This window comes from Procambarus clarkii, chromosome 61 (genome assembly GCF_040958095.1).
Source record: "Procambarus clarkii isolate CNS0578487 chromosome 61, FALCON_Pclarkii_2.0, whole genome shotgun sequence".
Lineage (NCBI taxonomy): Eukaryota > Metazoa > Arthropoda > Malacostraca > Decapoda > Cambaridae > Procambarus > Procambarus clarkii.
In genome coordinates this window covers 20,074,662-20,092,960 of record NC_091210.1, presented here as the reverse complement: position 1 = coordinate 20,092,960, position 18,299 = coordinate 20,074,662, and the positions used below count along the sequence as shown (strand labels likewise).

The following is an 18,299-nucleotide window of genomic DNA, read 5'->3' as shown; positions in this document are numbered from 1 at the left end:
CACGAACAAGGGGACACAGGTGGAAACTGAGTACCCAAATGAGCCACAGAGACGTTAGAAAGAATTTGTTCAGTGTGAGAGTAGTTAACAGGTGAAATGCATTAGGCAGTGATGTGGTGGAGGCTGACTCCATACACAGTTTCAAATGTAGATATGATAGAGCCCAATAGGCTCAGGATTCTGTACAACAGTTGACTGACAGTTGAGAGGCGGAACCAAAGAGCCAGAGCTCAACCCCCGCAAGCACAACTAGTCGAGTCCAGCTGGGATAGAAGCCTGGTAGAAGACTCCAGTAAGTGAAATGTGGGTTGGACTAACCGTAGACTTTCTCATTGCTTACAAAAATACACTAATTTAAATCTCTGTATAATCCTATATCAAGGAATGATATAGGATTAAACAGCCTCTTCCACCCTCTTCCACCTTCTCTTCCACCTTCTCTTCCACCTTCTCTTCCACCTTCTCTTCCACCTTCTCTTCCACCTTCTCTTCCACCTTCTCTTCCACCTTCTCTTCCACCTTCTCTTCCACCTTCTCTTCCACCTTCTCTTCCACCTTCTCTTCCACCTTCTCTTCCACCTTCTCTTCCACCTTCTCTTCCACCTTCTCTTCCACCTTCTCTTCCACCTTCTCTTCCACCTTCTCTTCCACCTTCTCTTCCACCTTCTCTTCCACCTTCTCTTCCACCTTCTCTTCCACCTTCTCTTCCACCTTCTCTTCCACCCTCTTCCACCTTCTCTTCCACCTTCTCTTCCACCTTCTCTTCCACCTTCTCTTCCACCTTCTCTTCCACCTTCTCTTCCACCTTCTCTTCCACCTTCTCTTCCACCTTCTCTTCCACCTTCTCTTCCACCCTCTTCCACCTTCTCTTCCACCTTCTCTTCCACCTTCTCTTCCACTGCAGATAGTGAAATATTTTAAGGGTAATAGACGTTGTCTTAAAACGGTAAATGAAATAATGTTTTAAGGGAGACATATGTTGCTTTAAAAAGTTTGAGGGATGCTCCTCTCCATATGGTACCCAATATTGCACAATAATCTACACACAACAGTCAAACTGATCTAGGATAAGACGAACAGGTGATCATGTGACGTAAGATAATTAAAGTTAATGGGTAGTTATGATTCCTGATATAGTGTGGGTATATTTCATTGTGTTGGGATTGTTCCTGGGTCTGTTAATGTTGATATAACTTGACAATGATGCACCGGTTTCGTCGTTGGTGTTGGGTTTAAGACCTATTAAGGTCACCACAATAGCTTACTAACCAACCACTAATTTTGGTGTTGTGACACACTAACGTGATGCATCAAATGAATAAATCCACAAGGGCCGTGACGAGGATTCGAACCTGCGTCCGGGAGCATCCCAGACGCTGCCTTAATCGACTGAGCTACGACATGGTCAAAAGATTTGCAACCCAGAAATACTACTGAATATACGTAGATCCTACAGCCTCTCCGAGACACAAGCCAGGATTTTACAAGTGTGGGCTAGGGAGAGGCAGGATGATCTAGGATGGAGAACTAAGATGAGGACGATGGATGGGGGCTAGGAGGAGCGAGGGGACACTAGGAGACTATCCTCCCACATGCACAATCACTTCGACTTTACTAACGAGACCCACATACATATATTCAACACCGGAATTCTACTGATGGCAAAGTTTTTCCTCTGACACAAACACCTTCGTTATCTTGCTTCTCGTTACCTCATTTAGTGAGAGAGAGAGAGAGAGAGAGAGAGAGAGAGAGAGAGAGAGAGAGAGAGAGAGAGAGAGAGAGAGAGAGAGAGAGAGAGAGAGAGAGAGAGAGAGAGAGTCTCTACATCGGCCGGGAATGGAAACGGGTCCTTGGAATATAATTCCCGAACGCTGTCTACTCAGCCTCAATGACATGTGTGTGTGTGTGTGTGTGTGTGTGTGTGTGTGTGTGTGTGTGTGTGTGTGTGTGTGTGTGTGTGTGTGTGTGTGTGTGTGTGTGTGTGTGTGTGTGTGTATGTGTGTGTGTGTGTGTATGTGTGTGTGCGTGTGTGTGTGCGCTTTATGTAAGTAGATTTCGGAAATAAGGAATCTTCTTAACTTGAATTGATAGAAAAAGTGCCATTAATAAGTCAGGTACAAAGTGTCTGAAGGGCAGGAAGTACAAAGTATCTGAGGGGCAGAAAGTGTAAAGTATCTGAGGGGCAGAAAGTGTAAAGTATCTGAGGGGCAGAAAGTGTAAAGTATCTGAGGGGCAGAAAGTGGGAAGAAAAGTGGTTGAGGTTGAGCCACGGAGGCACTTACCACTGCTACAAGCAGCTTGAGTGCCACTCAAGTAGTCGCCCTCAAGCTACTCCTACTCAGACTTGATAATTCTTATTTTTTCTCGCCTTTTTAATTATTACTTTACTTTTTCTCATTCTCTTCCTATAATATTTCAGTTACCGCTTAATATCCCCTTCCACGGCCCGTTTTCTCTGGCTGACTCTGCTTCCCACGACCCGTTTTCTGTCACATAGTCTTGGAATCGTCGTCTATTTTCTCTCAATGATTCTCTCTCTAACGACCCATTTTCCCCTCACTAGGTCTGAGAGACAGACTAGGGGACAGGTAGACACGGTACCTAGCTATCTTGGAGGACGAGAGGGAGGTCGTCCTCCTGGTGGACGACCTGGAGGTCGTCCTCAAGGTCGTTGCTCTGGGCATAGTACCTGTTCAAGCCCACAGTCACTCAGTGAGGTACTTTTGTTCCGTCGTTCCTGTCTGTTTTGAAGATGAGGGCCTCGAAGCACTCCCTCACGCCTCACAACACAAGTTGAGGGCCTCAGAGCACCCCCTCACACCTCACAACACAAGATGAGGGCCTCAGGGCACCTCCACACACCTCACAACATAAATAAAAATATCTGTCATCTGTTCCATTTCGTGTTATTATATTTCTCCACCTGTTCCTGCGTATCTTCCTCCTCTACCTGTTCCTCTTATCTTCCTCCTCTACCAGTTCCTCTTATCTTCCTATCACGTCTTTCTGCTGCTTGTAGGGGCCTGCTGGCGCAGTGGTGAAGGGTCGACTTCAGCATTACAAGGTGGAGAGCACCTCTGAGACAGGAGAAGTTCAGCAGATGGGAGGGGGATGGGACGGATGGGAGGCAAGGGAGAGGAGGTAGCAGATGTGTAGTATGGGGACAGGAAGAATGGGGTTTAATGGGAGAGGCGTGACAATGAGTGCTTGGAACTTAGGGGGAAGGAATGGAGGTACACCCTTTTAGTCTAGGTAAATCCTGGTTCTATGAGTCAGTCGAGGGTTTTGTGGTGTGGAGGTCAGGTTAGGAGGTCAGAGGCTATAGCCTGGTCCGGTGGTGTGCAGGACTCCACATGATAGACTCAAGTGGCAGTTAACGATGCACTTAGACGCGTCTCAGCTCCACATGTAATAGGGGCGTCTGCCGAAGCGACGCCTCCGACGGAACGGACAGAATTATCAGGGGGAAAGCGCCAAATCATTACGACTTTATAACACTTGGAAAGGATCAGGCTAAGGATTTGGGATGGGACGGGGGGAAGGAATGGTGCCCAACCACTTGTGGACGGTCGGGGATTGAACCCCGACCTGCATGAAGCGAGACCATCGCTCTACCGTCGAGCCCAAGTGGTTGGGTTTGTGGCGAGCGAGTCTACACTAATATCTCTTTTGCGATATCAAGGTTTGACTATTTTTCGAATTCAAGTCGCAGATATTTAAATAAACAATTTGCAAGTGTAATTAGGTCATTTGACCCTTATAGATCGTAGGCCAATAATGGCTATCTTATCTTGAAATGATTTCGGGGCTTTAGTGTCCCCGCGGCCCGGTCCTCGACCAGGCCTCCACCCCCAGGAAGCAGCCCGTGACAGCTGACTAATACCCAGGTACCTATTTACTGCTAGGTAACAGGGGCATAGGGTGAAAGAAACTCTGCCCATTGTTTCTCGCCGGCGCCCGGGATCGAACCCGGGACCACAGGATCACAAGTCCAGCGTGCTGTCCGCTCGGCCGACCGGCTCCTGATCGATCGGATGGCGTTCCTTCCTGAGCCTCTTCTATATTAAACATTCCTTTTACCGCCTTTTTTAGATAAAATTATATTTTTTTCATTTTAAGAATTTCTAAAATAACTTTTTTTCTAACTCTCGGTTAATGATATTCTTATATAGATATGTCCACGGTTGGTCGGCCGAGCGGACAGCATGCGGGACTTGTGATCCTGTGGTCCCGGGTTCGATCCCAGGCGCCGGCGAGAAACAATGGGCAGAGTTTCACCCTATGCCCCTGTTACCTAGCAGTAAAATAGGTACCTGGGAGTTAGTCAGCTGTCACGGGCTGCTTCCTGGGGGTGGAGGCCTGGTCGAGGACCGGGCCGCGGGGACACTAAAAAAAAAAAAGGCCCGAAATCATCTCAAGATAATCTCAAGATAACGGCTGAAGAGTTATGTAATGGTTACCTTGAGGTGCTTCCGGGGCTTAGCATCCCCGCGGCCCGGTCCTCGACCAGGCCTCCTGTTTGCTGGACTGATCAGCCAGGCTGTTGGATGCGGCTGCTCGCAGCCTGACGTATGAGTCACAGCCTGGTTGATCAGGCTGAGAAAAACATATTTGTAATCATATTTATGTGTGAACAAAGACAATTATGTTTCACCTTAAAGGTTTACATTATAAACTACTCAACCACCACCAATTGTGGGTAGTTAGCCTCATGTGGAACGAGTGGACACCTGAACCAGCCCCGTTAGTGTGGAGGCGACCCGTTCTCGCACTTTCTTACAGTCAATATTGACTTATTGAATAAGTGCATATGTGACATACTAATTTATTGTGAATATTTTAGTTTACCTTGAAAAGCTTCATAGAAAACACCGACCTTACCTAACCTTCTTAGTATGTTAAGATAAGCATCTTATTGCTTCGTAATTACTATTATTACTTAACCTATACCTATAATAGGTATTATTACTTAACCTATACCTATAATAGGTTAAGTAATGAAGATAAAGAATAATGATTACAAATAAAGAGATTAATAGACTTATATTGTCCCATTTAATACACAAATAACTAGAAAACTCCAAATGTGACTCCGTATAACTGATATAGGATCAAGACAGGTGTTTCGACAGGTGTTCGACAGGTGTTTCGACAGATATTTCGAACGAAAAATGTACACATACCGCACAAGAATATAAAGTTCAATTCCCCAACAGGACAGCAAAGGTTGGGTACGTATTTCTTTCATCTGATTCCTCTGTTCCCCCTGATAGTGAAATCCGAACCCGAGTGACAGGGAGCTGTTGTGGGTGGCTTAACAAATTAACAACAAAAGGAAAAAACTAAGAAAACGAATATATGATAAAATTAGGGAAATCCTTAATATATAATTGTTTCAAAATATAACTTTGAGAAAATATAATACAAGTGAAATGACATTTTATTTATGGCTAAGAGAAGTCAGGTCATTTATGTTGGTGTCAGACTGAGCTGTGGGGTCAGGACCCCGTGGGGTCACGTCCCTGGGGTCAGGACCCCGTGGGGTCAGGTCCCCATGGGGTCAGGACCCTGGGGTCAGGTCCCCGTGGGGGTCAGGTCCCCGTGGGGTCAGGTCCCTGGGGTCAGGACCCCGTGGGGGTCAGGTCCCCGTGGGGTCACGTCCCTGGGGTCAGGTCCCATGGGGTCAGGTCCCCATGGGGTCAGGTCCCTGGGGTCAGGTCCCCATGGGGACAGGTAGACTGTGTTGACATTGTGGCCGCCATTGTCTTCAGGATTTGCTTCTTTTTGGGTCCCCTTTTATGTAATAGTGTTTTGTGTGTTGCTTTGTGAAGGCTTTTATGGTTCTTTGTCTCATTGTCTCTCTCTCTCTCTGTCTCTCTCTGTCTCTCTCTGTCTCTCTCTGTCTCTCTCTGTCTCTCTCTGTCTCTCTCTGTCTCTCTCTGTCTCTCTCTGTCTCTCTCTGTCTCTCTCTGTCTCTCTCTCTCTCTCTGTCTCTCTCTGTCTCTCTCTCTCTCTCTCTCTCTCTGTCTCTCTCTCTCTCTCTCTCTCTCTGTCTCTCTCTCTCTGTCTCTCTCTCTCTCTCTCTCTCTCTCTCTCTCTCTCTCTCTCTCTGTCTCTCTCTCTCTCTGTCTCTCTCTGTCTGTCTGTCTCTCTGTCTCTCTGTCTCTCTCTCTCTCTCTCTCTGTCTCTCTCTGTCTGTCTCTCTCTCTCTGTCTCTCTCTCTCTCTGTCTCTCTCTCTCTCTCTCTCTCTCTCTGTCTCTCTGTCTCTCTCTGTCTCTCTCTGTCTCTCTGTCTCTCTCTGTCTGTGTCTGTCTCTGTCTGTCTGTCTGTCTCTCTCTCTCTCTCTCTCTCTCTCTCTCTCTCTCTCTCTCTCTCTCTCTCACTCTCTCTCTTGCTCGCTGGACAAAACTTTGTAATTGCGATCTACTTTTTAACCAATAATGTGAAGTATGAGCCCCACACGCCACACACCCATGGTCACTACTCTCTCTCTCTGTTGAGTATATATATATATATATATATATATATATATATATATATATATATATATATATATATATATATATATATTTACTGTTTTTTCCTTCAGTGTACAGATCTTAGCTCCTGGACCCCGTCTCTCTTACCTCTGCTTCTCTAATGCCTTGACTTCCGAGATATTTTTCTTCTGTCTATAGGTGACACACAGGTGACACACAGGTGACACACAGGTGATACACAGGTGACACACAGGTGACACACAGGTGACACACAGGTGATACACAGGTGACACACAGGTGATACACAGGTGACACACAGGTGACACACAGGTGATACACAGGTGACACACAGGTGATACACAGGTGACACACAGGTGACACACAGGTGATACACAGGTGACACACAGGTGACACACAGGTGACACTCTGTCACCTTTCTGATAGAACACACCAGGTTCTGTCTACACACCAGACAGAATCACTACTACATACCCCACACGCATCAGGTTAACAGGTGCATCGAGTGAAAGAATCTCTTATCATTTGTTTCTGCCTCGGCCTGGAATCGAACCCGGGATATTATGACTACGACCCCCAAACGCTGTCCATTCCACTGCGATGCCCCTTGTGTGTGTGTGTGTGTGTGTGTGTGTGTGTGTGTGTGTGTGTGTGTGTGTGTGTGTGTGTGTGTGTGTGTGTGTGTGTGTGTGTGTGTACTCACCTAGTTGTACTCACCTAGTTGTGCTTGCGGGGGTTGAGCTTTGGCTCTTTGGTCCCGCCTCTCAACCGTCAATCAACTGATGTACAGGTTCCTGAGCCAATCGGGCTCTGTCATATCTACACTTGAAACTGTGCATGGAGTCAGCCTCCACCACATCACTGCCTAATGCATTCCATTTGTCAACCACTCTGACACTAAAAAAGTTCTTTCTAATATCTCTGTGGCTCATTTGGGCACTCAGTTTCCACCTGTGTCCCCTAGTGCGTGTGCCCCTTGTGTTAAATAGACTGTCTTTATCTACCCTATCAATCCCCTTCAGAATCTTGAATGTGGTGATCATGTGTGTGTGTGTGTGTACTCACCTAATTGTACTCACCTAATTGTGCTTGCGGGGGTTGAGCTCTGGCTCTTTGGTCCCGCCTCTCAACCGTCAATCAACTGGTGTACAGATTCCTGAGCCTATTGGGCTCTATCATATCTACATTTGAAACTGTGAATGGAGTCAGCCTCCACCACATCACTTCCTAATGCATTCCATTTGCTAACTACTCTGACACTGAAAAAGTTCTTTCTAACGTCTCTGTGGCTCATTTGGGTACTCAGCTTCCACCTGTGTCCCCTTGTTCGCGTCCCACCAGTGTTGAAAAGTTCATCCTTGTTTACCCGGTCGATTCCCCTGAGGATTTTGTAGGTTGTGATCATGTCCCCCCTTACTCTTCTGTCTTCCAGTGTCGTGAGGTGCATTTCCCGCAGCCTTTCCTCATAACTCATGCCTCTTAGTTCTGGGACTAGTCTAGTAGCATACCTTTGGACTTTTTCCAGCTTCGTCTTGTGCTTGACAAGGTACGGGCTCCATGCTGGGGCCGCATACTCCAGGATTGGTCTTACATATGTGGTGTACAAGATTCTGAATGATTCCTTACACAGGTTCCTGAACGCCGTTCTGATGTTAGCCAGCCTCGCATATGCCGCAGACGTTATTCTCTTTATGTGGGCTTCAGGAGACAGGTTTGGTGTGATATCAACTCCTAGATCTTTCTCTCTGTCTGTTTCATTAAGTACTTCATCTCCTATTCTGTATCCTGTGCCTGGCCTCCTGTTTCCACTGCCTAGTTTCATTACTTTGCATTTACTCGGGTTGAACTTCAACAGCCATTTGTTGGACCATTCACTCAGTCTATCCAGGTCATCTTGTAGCCTCCTACTATCATCCTCTGTTTCAATCCTCCTCATAATTTTTGCATCGTCGGCAAACATTGAGAGGAACGAATCTATACCCTCTGGGAGATCATTTACATATACCAGAAACAGTATAGGTCCAAGGACTGACCCCTGCGGGACTCCACTTGTGACGTCTCGCCAATCTGAGACCTCACCCCTCACACAGACTCGTTGTCTCCTGTTGCTTAGGTATTCCTCTATCCACCGGAGTACCTTCCCTCTCACTCCAGCCTGCATCTCCAACTTTCGCACTAGCCTCTTGTGTGGCACTGTATCAAAGGCTTTCTGACAATCCAAAAATATGCAGTCTGCCCACCCTTCTCTTTCTTGCCTTATTTTTGTTGCCTGGTCGTAGAATTCAAGTAACCCTGTGAGGCAGGACCTGCCATCCCTGAACCCATGTTGATGCTGTGTTACAAAGTTCCTTCGCTCCAGATGCTCCACTAGTTTTTTTCGCACAATCTTCTCCATCAGCTTGCATGGTATGCAGGTTAGGGACACTGGCCTGTAGTTCAGTGCCTCCTGTCTATCCCCTTTCTTGTATATCGGGACTACGTTAGCTGCTTTCCAAATATCTGGCAGTTCCCCTGTTGCCAGTGATTTGTTTGTGTGTGTGTGTGTGTGTGTGTGTGTGTGTGTGTGTGTGTGTAGTTCAGTACAAACACATTACTAACTATCTTGAGGTTATCTTGAGTTGATTTCGGGGCTTTAGTGTCCCCGCGGCCCGGTCCTCGACCAGGCCTCCACCCCCAGGAAGCAGCCCGTGACAGCTGACTAACACCCAGGTACCTACTTTACTGCTAGGTAACAGGGGCATAGGATGAAACAAACTCTGCCCATTGTTTCTCGCCGGCGCCTGGGATCGAACCCAGGACCACAAGACTAACTTCCACCATCTGTCCCAACATTCCAGCTGACAGATGGTGCATCATCAGAGCTACAGAGCCAAGTAGTTAAAGTCTTATAGACGCTAAGAACAACGTAGTCATCCAGGATACGATACACGTTTAGAACATGACACATGAAAGCAGAACTCGTTTCCATTTCCATTTCATGTCGATAACAAGACTGTCCATGGTTCGAAGCCCCGCTACGTTGTGTAGAACATAACAGTGATTTCTCTGATGACTCGTGAACAAGCCCCGAACCAGGGACAGGAGAGAGAGTGAAGGAACAGTGCGCAACCAGTTGAACCATTGGGGATCGAGCTCCGTCATGCAAGAAGCGAGCCATGTGCCGACTAGTCCAAGTAGTTGAATTTGACACAAGTAGAATACATACATCTACTACAAGTAGAAGCTCATCTACTGCTATTATCACCTACAAGTAGAAGCTCATCTACTGCTATTATCACCTACAAGTAGAAGCTCATCTACTGCTATTAACACCTACAAGTAGAAGCTCATCTACTGCTATTATCACCTACAAGTAGAAGCTCATCTACTGCTATTATCACCTACAAGTAGAAGCTCATCTACTGCTATTAACACCTACTAGTAGAAGCTCATCTACTGCTATTATCACCTACAAGTAGAAGCTCATCTACTGCTATTAACACCTACTAGTAGAAGCTCATCTACTGCTATTAACACCTACAAGTAGAAGCTCATCTACTGCTATTATCACCTACAAGTAGAAGCTCATCTACTGCTATTATCACCTACAAGTAGAAGCTCATCTACTGCTATTATCACCTACTAGTAGAAGCTCATCTACTGCTATTATCACCTACAAGTAGAAGCTCATCTACTGCTATTAACACCTACAAGTAGAAGCTCATCTACTGCTATTATCACCTACAAGTAGAAGCTCATCTACTGCTATAATCACCTACAAGTAGAAGCTCATCTACTGCTATTATCGCCTACTAGTAGAAGCTCATCTACTGCTATTATCACCTACAAGTAGAAGCTCATCTACTGCTATTAACACCTACAAGTAGAAGCTCATCTACTGCTATTATCACCTACAAGTAGAAGCTCATCTACTGCTATTATCACCTACAAGTAGAAGCTCATCTACTGCTATTAACACCTACAAGTAGAAGCTCATCTACTGCTATTATCACCTACTAGTAGAAAAACTACCACTTCTATTCCTTACTAAGAATATGAGAATGAAGAACAGGGCTACTACAACAACACTTTCGACTACAACTACAACTTATACAATCTTGAGGTTATCTTATCTACAACCACTAAAATAACTACAGTTTTCAAGGGTACTGTATTACCTCCACAACAACAGCCACTGCTAATTGTATTTACAACTCCACAACTTCAACAGGACAGACAGACGTAAAGTCCTACAATCACAACATTGTGAAATAAAGTTTCAATAATAACTGAAAATCACAACTTTCTGATCACAACTCTATTTATTATTTTTGTAATGTAGAGAAGGCCTCCAGGAAAATTTGAAATTTACAAAAAAATTTGCATGTAGACGCAATCAAGCAAGACTGTTGCTTGTGTGTGTGTGTGTGTGTGTGTGTGTGTGTGTGTGTGTGTGGACGCAATCAAGCAAGAATGTTGTGTGTGTGTGTGGACGCAATCAAGCAAGACTGTTGCTTGTTTGTGTGTGGATGGAATTAAGCAAGACTTGCATGTGTGTGTGTTTGGACGCAATCAAGCAAGAATATTGCGTGTGTGTGTGGACGCAATCAAGCAAGAATGTTGCGTGTGTGTGTGGACGCAATCAAGCAAGAATGTTGAATGTGTGTGGACGCAATCAAGCAAGAATGTTGCGTGCATGTGTGTGTGTGGACGCAATCAAGCAAGAATGTTGCGTGCATGTGTGTGTGTGGACGCAATCAAGCAAGAATGTTGCGTGCATGTGTGTGTGTGGACGCAATCAAGCAAGAATGTTGCGTGCATGTGTGTGTGTGGACGCAATCAAGCAAGAATGTTGCGTGCATGTGTGTGTGTGGACGCAATCAAGCAAGAATGTTGCGTGCATGTGTGTGTGTGGACGCAATCAAGCAAGAATGTTGCGTGCATGTGTGTGTGTGTGGACGCAATCAAGCAAGAATGTTGAATGTGTGTGGACGCAATCAAGCAAGAATGTTGCGTGCATGTGTGTGTGTGTGGACGCAATCAAGCAAGAATGTTGCGTGCATGTGTGTGTGTGTGTGGACGCAATCAAGCATGAGAAACCCACAGCAAAAACAGCAATTCAGTATCGTCGCTTGTACTAATTTTTTAAGGCATTCCTTGACTACATGTCGGAGCTCGATAACTTTTTAACTTTTTGAGAGTAAAACCGAGAGACAGAGAGACTTGGCGGACAGACAGGCGAACGGACAGACGGATTGAAAGGAACTGTGATTGGAGAGAGAGGGACGGGGTACGAGACAGGAGAAGGAAGGACAGGTGACAGTTTAGATGCGGTCAATATCGTTATCTAGCAACCAGTCCTCAGTCTGTCCTTGTCTAAACAGTGCCTGAGCCCAACCTGTTCTCAAGCAGTGGTCTTCCAACCGGCGTCCGACCCCACTGTTTGGGGTCGGGCGCAGTTTGACACGTTAAAACATCTATTTGTTGGAACCGTCTCAAATCTCTCAAAATGAACTCTCTGGAAAGGAGACGAGAGAGATATAAAAAATATATACATGGAAGATACTGGAGGACCAGGTCCCTAATTTACACAGTAGAATAACAACATACTGGAGCGAAAGGTACGGAAGGAAATGCAGAATAAAACCAGTGAAGAGTAGAGGTGTCATAGACACAATCAGAGAACACTGAACATCAGAGGTCCAAAGCTGTTCAACACCCTACCTTGAGGCTACCTTGAGGTGCTTCCGGGGCTTAGTGTCCCCGCGGCCCGGTCGTCGACCAGGCCTCCGAGCAAGCAAGCATGATATATATTGCTGGGACAATCGTGGATGTCTTCAAGAAGCATTTAGACAAGTTCATGCAAGAAGTACCGGACCAACCGGATAGTATTGGATATGTTGGCCTGCGGGCCGCTCCAAGCAACAGCTTGTTGGACCAAGTTATCACAGTCAAACCTAACTTCAGGTCGAGCTCGGGGAATTGAACTCGGGAACCCTCAAAGTATGCACCAGACATGCTCCAGGTATACATATTACATCCGTAATACAAAAACAAATAAATACTGACACAAAAACACTTAACCTATTCTAAGCCAATTAGCAAGATTATCTAATATTTATTGATATGTCAGAAACTAAACTATATTTTCGTACTCAGTACTAATATATTGACTTGGGAGTGTTGAGGGTCGGTCTTGGAGGAGCTTGATGTGTTATATTAAGGAGGTTAAGTCTGCCTCGGGTGTTGAGAGGGTGAATGTGGTCAATGTCCTCATCTTGGTGAGTGAATGTTCAGAGATTGTTAATGTGGTGAGAAGGTCATGTCTCTCTCTCTCTCTCTCTCTCTCTCTCTCTCTCTCTCTCTCTCTCTCTCTCTCTCTCTCTCTCTCTCTCTCTCTCTCTCTCTCTCGGACTAAGGGCTGTCAGATGACGTACCTAGGCAAAGCGCAAGCAAGAGCTGTTATCCTACCTCAGCTCATCTGAAGCATGCTCCTAAAGACTCGTTTATTTCATGAGAATGTAGGTTGAAAAAGTACATTCTCTCTCTCTCTCTCTCTCTCTCTCTCTCTCTCTCTCTCTCTCTCTCTCTCTCTCTCTCTCTCTCTCTACAGAACTAGAGGTCGGGCAGTCCCCCCCCCCTGGGGCCAGGGGGGGGGGGGAGAAGGTCACCAGGGGGCGGGTCTCGCCCTGTACAGGTGGTGGTTCAAAGATTCACCACTGTGGTGTGTTGTGGTGCATGGAACACGCCTCCTGGTCCACCCCACAGTGGGCGCTCTCTCCCAGTGGAGGGTGGTGCTGTGGTGGTGGCCTGGTGCTGTGGTGGTGGCCTGGTGCTGTGGTGTGGTGGTGTGGTGCTGTGGTGGTGGCCTAGTGCTGTGGTGGTGGCCTGGTGCTGTGGTGTTGTGGTGGTGTGGTGCTGTGGTGGTGGCCTGGTGCTGTGGTGTTGTGGTGGTGTGGTGGTGGCCTGGTGCTGTGGTGGTGGCCTGGTGCTGTGGTGGTGGCCTGGTGCTGTGGTGGTGGCCTGGTGCTGTGGTGGTGGCCTGGTGCTGTGGTGGTGGCCTGGTGCTGTGGTGGTGGCCTAGTGCTGTAGTGGTGTGGTGCTGTGGTGGTGTGGTGCTGTGGTGGTGTGGTGGTGTGGTGCTGTGGTGTTGTGGTGGTGGCCTGGTGCTGTGGTGGTGGCCTGGTGCTGTGGTGGTGGCCTGGTGCTGTGGTGGTGGCCTGGTGCTGTGGTGGTGGCCTGGTGCTGTGGTGGTGGCCTGGTGCTGTGGTGGTGGCCTGGTGCTGTGGTGGTGGCCTGGTGCTGTGGTGGTGGCCTGGTGCTGTGGTGGTGGCCTGGTGCTGTGGTGGTGGCCTGGTGCTGTGGTGGTGGCCTGGTGCTGTGGTGGTGGCCTGGTGCTGTGGTGGTGGCCTGGTGCTGTGGTGGTGGCCTGGTGCTGTGGTGGTGTGGTGCTGTGGTGGTGTGGTGGTGTGGTGCTGTGGTGTTGTGGTGGTGGCCTGGTGCTGTGGTGGTGGCCTGGTGCTGTGGTGGTGGCCTGGTGCTGTGGTGGTGGCCTGGTGCTGTGGTGGTGGCCTAGTGCTGTGGTGGTGGCCTGGTGCTGTAGTGGTGTGGTGCTGTGGTGGTGTGGTGGTGTGGTGCTGTGGTGTTGTGGTGGTGGCCTGGTGCTGTGGTGGTGGCCTGGTGCTGTGGTGGTGGCCTGGTGCTGTGGTGGTGTGGTGCTGTGGTGGTGTGGTGGTGTGGTGCTGTGGTGTTGTGGTGGTGGCCTGGTGCTGTGGTGGTGGCCTGGTGCTGTGGTGGTGGCCTGGTGCTGTGGTGGTGGCCTGGTGCTGTGGTGGTGGCCTGGTGCTGTGGTGGTGGCCTAGTGCTGTGGTGGTGGCCTGGTGCTGTAGTGGTGGCCTGGTGCTGTGGTGGTGGCCTGGTGCTGTGGTGGTGGCCTGGTGCTGTGGTGGTGGCCTAGTGCTGTGGTGGTGGCCTGGTGCTGTGGTGGTGGCCTAGTGCTGTGGTGGTGGCCTGGTGCTGTGGTGGTGGCCTGGTGCTGTGGTGGTGGCCTAGTGCTGTGGTGGTGGCCTGGTGCTGTGGTGGTGGCCTGGTGCTGTGGTGGTGGCCTAGTGCTGTGGTGGTGGCCTGGTGCTGTGGTGGTGGCCTAGTGCTGTAGTGGTGTGGTGCTGTGGTGGTGTGGTGGTGTGGTGCTGTGGTGGTGGCCTGGTGCTGTGGTGGTGGCCTGGTGCTGTGGTGGTGGCCTAGTGCTGTAGTGGTGTGGTGCTGTGGTGCTGTGGTGGTGTGGTGGTGTGGTGCTGTGGTGGTGTGGTGGTGTGGTGCTGTGGTGGTGGCCTGGTGCTGTGGTGGTGGCCTGGTGCTGTGGTGGTGGCCTAGTGCTGTGGTGGTGGCCTAGTGCTGTGGTGGTGGCCTGGTGCTGTGGTGGTGGCCTAGTGCTGTGGTGGTGGCCTGGTGCTGTGGTGGTGGCCTAGTGCTGTGGTGGTGGCCTGGTGCTGTGGTGGTGGCCTGGTGCTGTGGTGGTGGCCTGGTGCTGTGGTGGTGGCCTGGTGCTGTGGTGGTGGCCTAGTGCTGTGGTGGTGGCCTGGTGCTGTGGTGGTGGCCTAGTGCTGTGGTGGTGGCCTGGTGCTGTGGTGGTGGCCTGGTGCTGTGGTGGTGGCCTAGTGCTGTGGTGGTGGCCTAGTGCTGTGGTGGTGGCCTGGTGCTGTGGTGGTGGCCTGGTGCTGTGGTGGTGGCCTGGTGCTGTGGTGGTGGCCTGGTGCTGTGGTGGTGGCCTAGTGCTGTAGTGGTGGCCTGGTGCTGTAGTGGTGTGGTGCTGTGGTGGTGGCCTAGTGCTGTGGTGGTGGCCTAGTGCTGTGGTGGTGGCCTGGTGCTGTGGTGGTGGCCTGGTGCTGTGGTGGTGGCCTGGTGTTGTGGTGGTGGCCTGGTGCTGTGGTGGTGGCCTGGTGCTGTGGTGGTGGCCTGGTGCTGTGGTGGTGGCCTAGTGCTGTGGTGGTGGCCTGGTGCTGTGGTGGTGGCCTGGTGCTGTGGTGGTGGCCTAGTGCTGTGGTGGTGGCCTAGTGCTGTGGTGGTGGCCTGGTGCTGTGGTGGTGGCCTGGTGCTGTGGTGGTGGCCTGGTGCTGTGGTGGTGGCCTAGTGCTGTAGTGGTGTGGTGCTGTGGTGCTGTGGTGGTGTGGTGGTGTGGTGCTGTGGTGGTGGCCTGGTGCTGTGGTGGTGGCCTAGTGCTGTAGTGGTGTGGTGCTGTGGTGCTGTGGTGGTGTGGTGCTGTGGTGCTGTGGTGGTGTGGTGCTGTGGTGCTGTGGTGGTGTGGTGGTGTGGTGGTGGCCTAGTGCTGTAGTGGTGTGGTGCTGTGGTGCTGTGGTGGTGGCCTAGTGCTGTAGTGGTGTGGTGCTGTGGTGCTGTGGTGGTGTGGTGGTGTGGTGCTGTGGTGGTGTGGTGCTGTGGTGCTGTGGTGGTGTGGTGCTGTGGTGGTGTGGTGCTGTGGTGGTGGCCTAGTGCTGTAGTGGTGTGGTGTGGTGCTGTGGTGCTGTGGTGGTGGCCTAGTGCTGTAGTGGTGTGGTGCTGTGGTGCTGTGGTGGTGTGGTGGTGTGGTGCTGTGGTGGTGTGGTGCTGTGGTGCTGTGGTGGTGTGGTGCTGTGGTGGTGTGGTGCTGTGGTGGTGGCCTAGTGATGTAGTGGTGTGGTGTGGTGCTGTGGTGCTGTGGTGCTGTGGTGGTGGCCTGGTGCTGTGGTGGTGGCCTAGTGCTGTGGTGGTGGCCTGGTGCTGTGGTGGTGGCCTGGTGCTGTGGTGGTGGCCTAGTGCTGTGGTGGTGGCCTAGTGCTGTGGTGGTGGCCTGGTGCTGTGGTGGTGGCCTGGTGCTGTGGTGGTGGCCTGGTGCTGTGGTGGTGGCCTAGTGCTGTAGTGGTGTGGTGCTGTGGTGCTGTGGTGGTGTGGTGCTGTGGTGGTGGCCTGGTGCTGTGGTGGTGGCCTAGTGCTGTAGTGGTGTGGTGCTGTGGTGCTGTGGTGGTGTGGTGCTGTGGTGCTGTGGTGGTGTGGTGCTGTGGTGCTGTGGTGGTGTGGTGGTGTGGTGCTGTGGTGGTGTGGTGCTGTGGTGCTGTGGTGGTGTGGTGCTGTGGTGGTGGCCTAGTGCTGTAGTGGTGTGGTGCTGTGGTGCTGTGGTGGTGGCCTAGTGCTGTAGTGGTGTGGTGCTGTGGTGCTGTGGTGGTGTGGTGCTGTGGTGGTGTGGTGCTGTGGTGCTGTGGTGCTGTGGTGGTGTGGTGCTGTGGTGGTGTGGTGCTGTGGTGGTGTGGTGCTGTGGTGGTGTGGTGCTGTGGTGGTGGCCTAGTGCTGTAGTGGTGTGGTGTGGTGCTGTGGTGCTGTGGTGGTGGCCTAGTGCTGTAGTGGTGTGGTGCTGTGGTGCTGTGGTGGTGTGGTGGTGTGGTGGTGTGGTGCTGTGGTGCTGTGGTGGTGTGGTGCTGTGGTGGTGTGGTGCTGTGGTGGTGGCCTAGTGATGTAGTGGTGTGGTGTGGTGCTGTGGTGCTGTGGTGCTGTGGTGGTGGCCTGGTGCTGTGGTGGTGTGGTGCTGTGGTGGTGGCCTAGTGCTGTAGTGGTGTGGTGCTGTGGTGCTGTGGTGGTGTGGTGCTGTGGTGGTGTGGTGCTGTGGTGCTGTGGTGCTGTGGTGGTGTGGTGCTGTGGTGGTGTGGTGCTGTGATGCTGTGGTGGTGTGGTGCTGTGGTGGTGTGGTGCTGTGGTGGTGTGGTGCTGTGGTGGTGGCCTAGTGATGTAGTGGTGTGGTGTGGTGCTGTGGTGCTGTGGTGCTGTGGTGCTGTGGTGGTGGCCTGGTGGTGTGGTGCTGTGGTGGTGGCCTAGTGCTGTAGTGGTGTGGTGTGGTGCTGTGGTGCTGTGGTGCTGTGGTGGTGTGGTGGCCTGGTGCTGTGGTGGTGTGGTGCTGTGGTGGTGGCCTAGTGTTGTAGTGGTGTGGTGTGGTGCTGTGGTGGTGTGGTGCTGTGGTGGTGTGGTGCTGTGGTGGTGGCCTGGTGCTGTGGTGGTGTGGTGCTGTGGTGGTGGCCTGGTGCTGTGGTGGTGTGGTGGTGTGGTGGTGTGGTGCTGTGGTGGTGGCCTGGTGCTGTGGTGGTGTGGTGCTGTGGTGGTGTGGTGGTGTGGTGGTGTGGTGCTGTGGTGGTGTGGTGCTGTGGTGGTGTGGTGCTGTGGTGGTGGCCTGGTGCTGTGGTGGTGGCCTGGTGCTGTGGTGGTGGCCTGGTGCTGTGGTGGTGGCCTGGTGCTGTGGTGGTGTGGTGTGGTGCTGTGGTGGTGGCCTGGTGCTGTGGTGGTGGCCTGGTGCTGTGGTGGTGGCCTGGTGCTGTGGTGGTGTGGTGTGGTGCTGTGGTGGTGGCCTGGTGCTGTGGTGGTGGCCTGGTGCTGTGGTGGTGGCCTGGTGCTGTGGTGGTGTGGTGTGGTGCTGTGGTGGTGGCCTGGTGCTGTGGTGGTGGCCTGGTGCTGTGGTGGTGTGGTGTGGTGCTGTGGTGGTGGCCTAGTGCTGTAGTGGTGTGGTGCTGTGGTGGTGGCCTAGTGCTGTAGTGGTGTGGTGTGGTGCTGTGGTGGTGTGGTGCTGTGGTGGTGTGGTGCTGTGGTGGTGTGGTGGTGTGGTGCTGTGGTGGTGGCCTGGTGCTGTGGTGGTGGCCTAGTGCTGTAGTGGTGTGGTGCTGTGGTGGTGTGGTGCTGTGGTGTGGTGCTGTGGTGGTGGCCTAGTGCTGTAGTGGTGTGGTGCTGTGGTGTGGTGGTGTGGTGCTGTGGTGGTGTGGTGCTGTGGTGGTGGCCTAGTGCTGTAGTGGTGTGGTGCTGTGGTG

The 18,299-nt window shown here is 51.0% G+C and overlaps 1 protein-coding gene across 1 annotated transcript in view; it reads right to left on the bottom strand.

Moving 5' to 3' along the window:
• Window positions 1–349: 349 nt before the first annotated feature.
• LOC138354157 (octapeptide-repeat protein T2-like) overlaps window positions 350–18,299 on the bottom strand; it is a 46,301-nt gene continuing 28,351 nt past the window's right edge. The window contains exon 2 of the mRNA XM_069308045.1: window positions 350–898. Coding sequence (XP_069164146.1) covers window positions 350–898 — 549 coding nt within the window. The remainder of the gene's footprint in view (window positions 899–18,299) is intronic.